The sequence below is a fragment of the Microcebus murinus genome, chromosome 11, assembly GCF_040939455.1.
Source record: "Microcebus murinus isolate Inina chromosome 11, M.murinus_Inina_mat1.0, whole genome shotgun sequence".
Taxonomy (NCBI): Eukaryota; Metazoa; Chordata; class Mammalia; order Primates; family Cheirogaleidae; genus Microcebus; species Microcebus murinus.
In genome coordinates this window covers 63650102-63662537 of record NC_134114.1, presented here as the reverse complement: position 1 = coordinate 63662537, position 12436 = coordinate 63650102, and the positions used below count along the sequence as shown (strand labels likewise).

The window sequence follows — 12436 nt, the reverse complement described above, 5'->3', positions numbered from 1 at the left end:
TATTCCAAAGCTTAAATTCACCAATCTTTACATAAAATATCTGTAACTAATCTGTACATTTTGTTATATTGCTTATTTTAATGAATCACAGAGTAAAATGATAAGGATACCTTAACTATATCTTCAGCAATTTCATTATGATAAAATCTTCAAAATTCTTGGTTGGGAGTAATTCTTTTCCAGTCTTAAGGAAAGAATCCTTACACTAAACAACACCCCACCCCCAACTCCCAAACATGTCTGTATGTCAAATCTATAAAATAAAAACATCAATACCATGAATGTTCCAAGTACCATAAGGAGTTTCTCTTTTATTTAGGAGAAAAAAAAAAAAAGAATGGGGGCAAGAAGCAAAGAATCTGGTTGGAAATGTGCACTTAATATACCTGGACTCTAAATTTTGAAGGATCCTTAGATATAAAGGATACTTAGGTACACTCTAAACAAGTATCAATTACTAATAATGTCAAAAAAACTTACTAAATACATATCATAATGCTAAGTTCTATGCTTGATATTTACAATGCCTCTATCAAATGGGTTAACAGTAATATATTGTAATTGAATCCTTAGTCCTAAAAGTTTACTTACCCTTTTTCAGGAGATAACCTTTCTTAACAATATTTTTATAAAAGGCATCCTTTGTTTTACGACGAATTGTATTATAGATTTCCTTGCCATCCAGTGCATCATTGAGTACTTGTTCTTGATCCTGAGTTTTTTTTAAAAAAAGAAATTATTTCATAAATTCTTGATGGAAATGAAATAAAAAATCTACTAAATTATCAATTAAAAACCAAAGTGTGTTTAATACTAAATCTAGACATACGTGACACATCTTTCTCCTTTCCAAAGAAATTCTCAGAAAGGTTTCCTTACCATTTCCCAAGAACAACTAATAAGTTGCCTGTGTGTTCAGGGACAACTAATCTATTTTCAGTATTTCCAGAAATACAGTTTTATTATATTTTATAGCAAATGATGTTTTGAAAACATGAATATGTCCCAACATAACTGGTAAGTTAGGATCAATCTGAGCACAAAGCGAATTCATGTTTGCTTATACACAGTATCTGCAGGAAACACTAAGTGAACACAGAAAAGTGTACCCAGCTGAACTGAAATGTGGGAATATCCAAAACACATCACCTCGAAGTATATAACAGTTCCTCAGTTCACCAAGTGTGTTATGCTACTCTCATCCACCCATCTATATCTGGTGTTATAATTGTCTGATATCAGATAATCCTCCTCCTACCACTTCACAACATTCTCATGTTTCAGTCCTTCTGAAGGCCACTTCACATGTGAATTTCAGGTCTTTTTTTCAAGACATTTATGGCAACATTTATATATTTCTTAATCAGTTAGCATGTATAAAACTATGCTACATTTTTATGAGGTTCCTATCCCTTTTAATGTGTCACCAATGGAGTTTTTGAAATGTTACACCCCAACCCCATTTTTCCCACAAACCCTGTAATTTTTATTGTTTGATCTGGCACAATGCTATCATTTTTAGGAATGCATATGTTACATTATAGCAGAGATGGCATTAACTGATAAATCCCCCAAGTAACAAAAATAAAAAGAATTTTGTCAAGAGAATATAAGGCAAGTAAGTTTATCATGATCCTTCCAGAATAAGTCAATCTTCGATTTTATTACCAGAGTCAACTGGAATCAATATTAGTTTTTTAGTTTCTTTTTTGAGCAGTTCTTAATTGCAAGGATGAGTATTTTATGACTTTTAATCCTTCTCAGAAACTTTATGGGTCCATTCAATACTCTTAAAAATCTAAGATACGGGATTTTCATGATTTTATTTCTCCTATATCTTGAAACATTCTGCTGTTTCATCATCCTAAGAACTATTTCATCATTATTCAATAATTCTTCTTAAGTATGCTAAAAATACTAATAAAAAAATAGAAGGATGAAATTCCTACAGCAGGGCTGACAAATTGTGGCATGCACACTAAATCCCATCCGCCACCTGTTTCTGTACATGAAGTTTCATTGGAACACAGCCTGCTCATTCCTTTATGTATTGTCTTTGGTTCCTTTCAACTACAAAGACAGAGTTTAGTAGTTGAGACAGAGATTGAATGGCCCACAAAACCTAAAATATTTACTATCTGGCCCTTTACAGAAAAACTTTGCTAACTGATGCAGTAGTGAAACAAATCATCTGTATTGCATCACTCACTCTGATTTTTTTTTTCACTGCGTTGTCAAGTATCGCAGCATCTTTCCAAAAAGTATAAAGGACCATCTTTCTTATTTTAGCTTTCATTAAACATAGGTAAAAACTCGGAACTCCTCATAATGGTAAAGAGAAAAAATTGTCAAGGGAAGCATATTTAACAATTATTTGAAGACTCAGAAGATGACTGCAAAGAAATAGCACTCTGGGCTCCACTGTGATGGCAAAACTGATTTTGATAAGCAAAATTTCAGGCCACTATTTTTGAGATGATAATATACTCAATAAATTTTCTCAAACTCAAAAATCGCTAAGTGGGCCATATTACTTCTAAAAAAGGGGAAATATGATGCTGTCATCTCATTAGTAATTCAGTAGAAAATACATCATCATGCAATATTTTGTTACAAGAACCTGGATTATCCTCTTTTGCTAAAAGGAAATGAGACCATTATTTAAATTTTTGTGCACCAAAAATTTACCTAAGATGAAGGTACTTTGTAAAATTAAAATTATTGAAAGAAAATATATAATGAAGAAATAAGACAATTCATTGGATCAATCATTTTAATTGGTGTTTCTAAATCTAAATAAATTTTATACTTACAGAGCAAAGACTATACTCTCCAACAAAATTATGAGCCATCAAAGTTTTCAAAAGTATTGCATTTTGATGACAAGAATGAGATTGAATCAGAAGCTAGAACCCAGTAGTGATGTATTTAAAATATGGAATGCAAAATGTAATCAGTATTGCATTTTGACAGGTAAAGTGCAAGAAAAACCAGAGTAATTATAAGCAGAATTTATTAGATGTATTAGAAATATAGAATTAGAATTTACAGGATGGGTACATTTCTAGGTCCATGAATGAAAGGTGTAGAGCAGTTAGTTATTGTCCATTTCAAGTACATAAACCTTTATAACCATGGAAATATAGAACAAAAATTTGGATTTGCTATATTTAAATTCTTACTACAATTTCTAATAAAGTTGTTTTTAAGATTATCCCTTTATTCTACTGCAAATTATTTGTAAAATGACTTAAGAATATAAAAAATTTAAAAGAGTACATTGGACCAACATGATAAAATAGTGATGACCACAGTTTTCTGGTAATATAGATTTGTATTTATCAATCTTCATTTCAGTAGTGATGACACTTAGTATTAGATGCAGAATGGGACATTTTTGTGGTTGTCATTTAAGTCATATTACTACGCTAATATTTGGATTTAAACACCTGATTTCAAGATAATCTATATAAGAATTTTAAAAATTATAGTAGAGACTGTTACACTGACCTACAAATCCTAAAGGATTCCAATATATGAGAAGACCCTATAAGCAAGAACACAATTTCACTTTCAATTCATAGTAAATCACTAGAGGAGAGGAGGGACAGTTTCTCTGCATGTTCCTTATCTCAGCCCACTCTCTACAGAGTTTTGGACAGAAAGGTCCCCATCTTATAACATTCCTCCTCAAGGGAAATAGATAATCTTATTGGTAGGAGCGTGACAGCTGCTGAACCCAAGCTTCCCCTACAAGTTAGGTATGCAGGCTCCTAAAGCCAGACTTCAGTTGTAAATCCTGCCTTTTGTCACTTAATAGCTAAGAAAACTCCATTTAATAAGCTTATTTTACAGAGTGCCAGGGATTGTTCTCATTTTTGAGATATATCAGTGAACAAATCAAAGATCCCTATCCTCATTGAACTAAAGTTCTAAGCAATGAAAGAGATGATAAACATATTAAATAAATTGTATTATATGTTAAAAGATGGTGAGTGCTTTGCAAGGTTGAGCAAGTTGCAGTATCCAATAATGTGTCTAAGTAAGTGTCATTGAAAAGCTATTAATAATTTCTGAGTAAAAACTTGAAAGATGTAAGAAAGTTAAGCAAGTGTGCATCTGAGGGGAATCATTTTGGGAAGAGAGAACAATTAGAAGCAAAGACCCTAAGGAAGGAAAGAGCCTGCCATATTTAAAAAAAAAAAAAAAAAGGCATGGAAGCAAATATCAGGGAAAGAGTGACAAGAGAGGGACAGTAGAAAGAGATAAGTTCAGAAAACCAATGAGATGCCACTGTAGGGTCTTATATGCCATTGACTTAAATGACATGGAGAACGTCATCAAGTATTAAACAGAAGAGTGACAAAATGTGATGTTCTGAACAGATCCTTCTGCTGTGCAATGAAAGGGGACAAAGGCAGAAACAGGGAGATGAAGTCAGATTCTGGCAGTGGTCACACTCTAGACATATTTTGAAAGCAGAGTCAGCATAATGTTCCTAATATGTTGGATACAGATACTGAGTGTAGGAGAAAAAGAGAAGAGTCAAGGATGACTTGATGCTTTAAGTAATTAACCTCTTTGTTCTCAGTTTCCCTATCTTTGAAATAGCCATCATTATAGTGTCAACTTCATCAAGTTGATTAAAGAATTAAATGAATTAATACATATAAAACACAGTACCTAAAATACAGTGCTTAAAAATGTTAGTTACTTTTATTCTGCGGTCTATTGTCTCAAAAGACTCCCCTTCTTCTAATGCCTGTCTTCAGAAGTGTTAGTTCTAGGCCCTAAGTAAACCTACCTAGGACTCTGCTCTTTCTGTTCCACCCAGCTTGAGTTTGGGTACACAGGGTCACAGAGGTGATCCAGGGGAGATACACTGATTTTGCCAGCTAATCTGTTTATCCATTTTGTAAAAGGATATTAATAGCTTTTGTATTCTAGTTAGAATGCTGTTGGAAGAATGGGTGAGTTTTATTATTCCCCAAACTTCTACTGTAACCTACTTTCACTTTGGGCATTAAATAGCTACAAACAGCATTTAATAGTTTCTGTGTAGCAATCAAATTGCTTTATAATCAGCACCAGTTACAGCTGAGAATTCAATGCATTATAGGCACTTTTGCAAAACAACAATTTGAAGTTTGCTCAATTGCAAAACAGTAGCACACATAAGACTAAAGCACACTATATATACCTCTGAAGTAATTCTTAAAGCAATCTTATAGATTCATATATTAAAAGTTTACTAGATGCCACATGCTACTTATTTTTCTAACTATAAAAAATTAAATTAGAAAAATCTAAGTACAAATTTAGGATGAGAAAAATTTACAATTTAATTTGCAGGCAAATAAAATGTATGGACCTATAAAACAAATAAAAAAAAAGAGCCAATGTGAATTTCAATTAAGAATATAGCAAAGGAATTATATGGCAGAATCTGTCATTGGGGAGGCAAAGGTACCCTGACCCCTAATAAAAAACCCTCAGCAATGGTATCTAGAAAGCACACACACCATACTATGTTGTCTTTTTTTTTTTAAGTCTGTTTTACTTTTGCAGTAATTAGAAGAGCACGCATCCAAGGTCTGCCAGAACTGCCAAAAGTAGAATATACATGCTGACTGTAGTTATTAGGAATTTGTCAAGAAGGAAGTAAAACTTAAGATGGATTTTAAACTAGCAGTATTTAAATAGGCAGAGAGAAAGAGACTGATAAGGTGACAGAAAGGAACACACTGAGATTTAAAACATAGTAGTATTAAATGACACAGTTTAAAGTGGGTACTTCCTGCTGGTAAGCAGAAAGTCATTTATTCAATCATTATTTATTGAGCACCTAATGTCAAGTGCTGCACTATGCACTGGGGAAAAAATTAAAAAAGAAAATCTCTGTTCTCATGGACCTTATGTTTTACTAGCAATGCATATGTAAATGAAGAAAGATACAAGTGTACCTCAGAGATAACTGTAGACTTAGTTCCAGGCCATAGCAATAAAATGAGTTACATGAATTTTTTGTGGTTTCCCAGTGCATATGAAAGTTATGTTTACACTATACTTGATACATTAAGTGTGCTATAGCATTATATCTAAAGAAACAATGTACACATGTTAATTTTTTAAAACTTTACTGGTAAAAAATGCTACTGATTCTCTGAGCCTTCAGCAGCCAGTTCTAATCTTTGTGCTAATGAAGGTACTTCCTTGATGCTGATGACTGCTGACTGATCAAGGCGGTGGTTGCTGAAGGTTGGGGTGCCTTTGGCAATTTAGTTTGCCACATCAACTGATTCCTCCTTTCATGAGAAATGTCTCGGTAGCATGGAAATGCTGTTTGATAGTACTTTACCCACAGTAGAGCTTCTTTCAAAACTGGAGTCAATCCTCTCAAACCCTGCCACTGTATCAACTAAGTTTATAGACCATTCTAAATCCTTTGTTGTCATTTCAACAATGTTCATAGCACCTTCATCATAAGTAGAGTTCATCTCAAGAAACTACTTCATTTGCTCGCTCATCCATAAGAAGCAATTCCTTGTCCATTCAAGATTGATCATGAGATTGCAGTAATTCAGTCACATTTTCAAGCTCCACTTCTATTAACATTTCTCTTGCTGTTTTCACTTTCTTGTCATTCATGTTTTCACTGGAGTATCCTTTTAATTTCTTTCCTTTGCATTCACAACTTTCCTTTGCATTTCCTTTGCTAACTGTTTGGCACAGGAGACATAGCTTTTAGCCTGTCTCAGCTTTTGTCACGTCTTTCTCACTAAGCTTAATCATTTCTAGCTTTTTATTTAGCATGAGACATGTGACTCTTGCTTTCACTTGAACACTTAGAGGCCATTTTAGGGTTTTAATTGGTCTAATTTCAATATTGTTATGTTTCAAGGAAAAGGAGGGCAGAGAGACGGGACCAGCCAGTCAGTGAAGCAGTCAGAATATACACAACACTTATCAATTAAGTCCACCATCTTCTATGAGTGCAGTTCATGGCAGCCCAAAACAATTGCAATAGTAACATCAAAGATGGCTCATCACAGATTACCATAACAAATATGGTAATGGAAAGCCTTGATATACTGCAAGAATTACCAAAATGTGACACAGAGACACAAAATGAGCACACTGTTGGAAAAATGGTACCCATATACTTCCTTGATGCAGTATAGCCACAAACCTTCAATTTGTAAAAAATGTATTACCTGCAAAGTGCAATTAAGCAAGCACAATAAAATGAGGTATGCCTATATATTAAATGTAAGAAGATTATGATGATTCTTGAATTTATATTTATTTTCAGAATAATGATCCCCCCCTCCCCTGACCCAGTAACTGCAATGAGTAGTAGTGATATCTGAAATATACTTGTTAGGAAGAGGCAACATGGAGAAACTAGAGATGCTACAAATTACTGTACTTCATCTAGGTACACAAAACCTCTTTCACAATCCTTGTCCCTAGAATATCAGTACCTCCATTTCCACACAGGAAAATTCTTAATCACTCATTTTAAGCACCTTTTTCTGTACTTTTTCTAATCCATGCAACATCCTTTCCCTCCCTCACTTCAGAAAGTATAATGAGGAAGACAGACTAATCACCCCAGGCATTAAGCAACTAATATTTAACAGGCTCTCTTATTCAAGGCCAATCTTTCTTCTTATATCCTGGATTTCATTCAATCATGCATTCTGTAGGACCTTGTATATGAGATACTGCCATTACTCACCCCTCACTGACCACTGTCACTCTACTCTTTACAATAGTCAGTCAGTCAGTCAGTCAGCCTGTCTATCTATCTATCTATGAGATGGGATCTTACTGTATCACCCAGGCTGGTCTCAATCTCCTAGGCTCAAGCAATCAATCCTCCCATCCCAGCCTCCCAAGTAGCTGGGACTAAAGGAACGTGCCACTGTGCCTGGTTTTTACTGTAGTCTTTACTTGGAGTATACAGACATGCTCAAATTCTGCTGTCATATAACTATAGGCAAATAAACAATGAAATAAAAAGTTTAAACCCTTTTTGGCCCTCATCCTTTTCTATTTTTTTTAAATTTCTTTGCTTATCATACTTACCAAAATAAGCCTGCCTGTAGTTTATAACCCTGCTATCTCTACTTTTGCCTCCAAAACACTCCCTCACTGTCCTAGTGTAACTTGGCTTCTGCCACCATGACTGCTTGTATTCTTGAAAAGCCACCAAGGACTTCCTAATTATATAGAATCAACATATGTGAAAACTAAGATATTCTCTTACAATTTAATTTCTGAATATAAAAAGTCTGCAGTTTTCTATTTTATCCATTTTTAATTGTACAAAAGTGTGCATAAACATACTACCCAAACGCATTTTAAAATGCTAATTGTTGCAAAAAAAAAACCCCAAAAAACCAAAAACCACTGACCTGCATTGGTACAGGTTCCTTAAGATAATACCCTTCAACAATCTGTTCTTTTCGATAGTGATCTATGATGTCCCCAATGCTGTTAAAATAAAAATTACTAACATTGACATAATTGTCTTATAAAAAATAGAAATCTTATAAAATACATGTAAAACCTGTTATCAAGGATTATCTATTATCAAATATTTTTAAAGCATACAATCCAAATACATTAATAGAATAAATGATCATAATAATCATATTACTTTAGTAAAACAAAAAGGTTCCCAATATAAGTTTATAGGTCTGAATACATGAGTTAGAAGTTTCAATTTCCTATTCACATCAAGCAGGCAGCCAAGTCAATAATACCCATACTCAAAGACTCACCATAAGCGAGGAAATAATTAAAAGCCTAAAATGGTTTTATTTTTGTTTTTAACAAGAGTACCACTTCTGCAATATTGAAAATGAAGGACTGACAGAGAAATGGTATTTATTTAGGAAGCAGAGTTCAGATAAACTAACAATTCTTATCATCAAAACATTTATATGTTCTGCTTTTATATCAGATGCAGTTAGGTCATAAAACATATGAATAAATGAAAGAAGAAAGCCTCCCCACCCCGTCCCCGAAAAAAACAAAAAAACAGGAGGTAATCCTACATGTAGGAAGATAGCAAGAAAGGCTGATTGATGACTTTAATAAAAAATGCTATAAATTGTTCTAAATATTTGAGAAACATTATAAATAAAACTGAAAATAAAATGACAATGTATTTTAACATAAATTTTAGCATGCCATAATGTGGGATACTTTTAATATTTAAAAGGGGTCTTTCTCTATAATCAGTAGGCCCCTAATAAGTCTTAAATATTTAAATTCTGAAATTTTAAACGTAGGAAGCATTTCCCCAAACAGATTTTGTTTAACCTACTACTTGATTTTTTTCATAGTTCTTCTTACTGATAAAATAATTAGTATATGTGTATGGGCATATATTCAAATATAAGCTATCTACCCAATACTATGAAGTTAATTTAAACCAAATGTAAGTACTGTTAAAAGCAAAACAAAGCAACTGAAAAGATATCTAATAAAAAAAGGATTATGGGCCGGGCGCTGTGGCTCACGCCTGTAATCCTAGCTCTTGGGAGGCCGAGGCGGGCGGATTGCTCAAGGTCAGGAGTTCAAAACCAGCCTGAGCAAGAGCGAGACCCCGTCTCTACTATAAATAGAAAGAAATTAATTGGCCAACTGATATATATATAAAAAATTAGCCGGGCATGGTGGCGCATGCCTGTAGTCCCAGCTACTCGGGAGGCTGAGGCAGAAGGATCACTCAAGCCCAGGAGTCTGAGGTTGCTGTGAGCTAGGCTGACGCCACGGCACTCACTCTAGCCTGGACAACAAAGCGAGACTCTGTCTCAAAAAAAATAAATAAATAAAAAGAAATTATCATAAAAAGGACAAGGATAGTTAAGTTATTAAAGAAAAAATATAATACCAAATAAATCCAAACTTGTTAAAAGAAAAATGAAAATCAGGAAAATATTACCACCAAATAGATGAGTTTTAAAGCAAAAAGCATCAAATCTATGAAAATCAGTAAGTATCAAAGGCTTCCGGCTCAGTAACTGTAAAATGAAATCAACCCTGTGTAGCACCTCAATGTTACAGTATAATTGTTTTCTATGAGCTCAAAGAATAGGAAACTTGTGAAATATAGTTCAGACTGTAAATGAGCAAATTCCAAAGTAGCAACCAATCAGACTGGCTTTTACCAATGAGGTGGACTTAGGAATTTTTTTAAAAATTAGTCTTCTGTTCATAATCTATCCAGAAACACTAATGAAACACCTTCCTTTCTGTATCAAGGAAGATACAGAAAACCAAAATTTCCTAGACATTCCATAAAATTTCTAGCCATGAAATTAGACAGATTTACATCTCAGAAAACGAAAACATGTTCAGTATAAAATTACTTCTGAAATTATTTGAGTTTTTAGAGATACTGTATCCTATACTCTAGTTTTAGTAATGTACTTAATATATAAAATCATGTGCTCCTCTTCTTGAAGACTAGATAAATGTTAATATTAATCTTCAAGATCTGACCAAAATCCTCCTCCTTTTGGTCTCATCTTGACTCTCTTCCACTGATTCTCCTGCATATTTGTTCATCCCCTGAATTTATCACAGTCTGCAAAACATCTTTTCTAATAGACCTGAGCACTAAAAAATGCAGAATCTGTACCTTTTTCTTTAATGTATATGCACAGGACCTGCACAGTACATTTCACAAAGTAGACTGATCAATTAATATATGCTAAATTCAATTTACTGTTAAATGGGTCTATTTTTTAAAACTTTCAATACAGGAGCATTAAAGTTATATCTTAACAATTTCTAAATCGAACAGATATAACTGCTACCTTTCTTTACTAAAAGTCTAATGTACAGTTAATGGGGAGACAGGACAGCAGAGTACTGCTGTGTTAAATAGATTTATTGAAAAATCTTACTTTATATATTTATATCTAAACAATAGGTGATAATCACAAAGGTGAAGCTTCCTAGGAATTATTTATGACATTAATGCTGAAATGGAATATATAATTGTAAAATCTGTCATTTCCCAGGTATCATTCACATAATTTGGGCCTTTCTTAAATATTAAAACTAGAAACACCAATACAACTAACTGAACTTTGTAAGATGAACATATTCACAGGGAGCAAAAATTCTAAAACTCAAAAGTTTATCAGAATGATCAAGGCTACTAAATTAGCATATAGTTAATTTTTTCAAATGTCCTTATTTTGTAAAGACACTAATAACTTTGCAGCAATTCAGAAAGAAATGTACTTAAAATATTTCTTTTTGCTTGTTAGGTCATGGTCTTTATCGACACAAAAAGACTATATATTTTACCAATGCCTCAGTATGCAGGAAGAATTTCCATCCTTGCAGGATATAGGCATTTTAAGGAAGTTTAAGTTAGTAAACAAAACAAACTCCCCCAAAATAATCTATATAAATTATTTTATCTTAAAAAACTCAATATGTACATTTACTTACTTAAGAAGACGATATTTTTAATTTATAATTGTATATGTTCCAAATCTCTAGAAAACCAGACAACAGAAAAAATGAATTTTCCTACATAAATTAGAGTTCAAATTGCAGCTGTAGATTTTCAACGAGGATGTCTAGAACCTGGAATGTAATGTAGAAGGAACTGAAGCAGCTTAAATGTGCACAGAAAGTATGAAAAAGAGTACAACTGCCGAGACGCATATCTTCCATCTGATATCTTACAACTGTCCACTGAACCCTAGCAAGCAACTAGAAGAAGTTATTTTTTTGTTTTGTTTTCCAGATAAACCAGCTGCTGGATCTCTATTCATTCAAAAGTCTACCTGAAATTGAGAGAAATTCTAATTGGGATGGATAATGCTGCTGTGATATTTAGGGGCTAAACTAGGCAAATGTCAGTATTTTAGAACAAGATTATGCCAGTCTCCAAAAGAGAAAACAATGCTACTTGAGTAATCAGGTATAGGAAAACCTTTATCCAGAAATGAAGATTACTTTCTATTTTACAGAAAAAATGCTGACATTCTACTATGTGATTTCTTCTATTAACTTATCCTTCCTAATCAAATAACTTAAATTCATTGTGAATGCTGAGAGAAGCAAAGAGTTTACTTTGAAGGTGAGAAGTAGAAACCAATACTTACAAACAAGAAGTATTGTTTGTAAGTTTGCTTTGTTTGTTTCTAATTACAAACAAGAAATATCAACTGGAGAACAACTCAATTACATGGTAACATATAAATCTCATTAACTCTTTAGGAATCTTTGTTTCCTATTAAAACATCTCACTGATAAAAGAATGTATTTTCTTTTTCTTAGATTAGACGTTTTACTTCTCCTACAGATAATGTATGGAGTTAGCAAATTTGTTGCAAATAGCTAATGTACAAATGATTTTTTAAATCTCAATTTTGGAAGGAAACAAATTATAAGTTAT

The 12436-nt window shown here is 33.1% G+C and overlaps 1 protein-coding gene across 1 annotated transcript in view; it reads right to left on the bottom strand.

The window, feature by feature from the left end:
- Positions 1–12436, bottom strand: part of RASA1 (RAS p21 protein activator 1) — a 92909-nt gene that overhangs the window by 27323 nt on the left and 53150 nt on the right. Inside the window, exons 9-10 of the mRNA XM_076008156.1 lie at positions 8421–8499; positions 592–712 (exon numbers count right to left, since the gene is read on the bottom strand). Coding sequence (XP_075864271.1) covers positions 592–712; positions 8421–8499 — 200 coding nt within the window. The remainder of the gene's footprint in view (positions 1–591; positions 713–8420; positions 8500–12436) is intronic.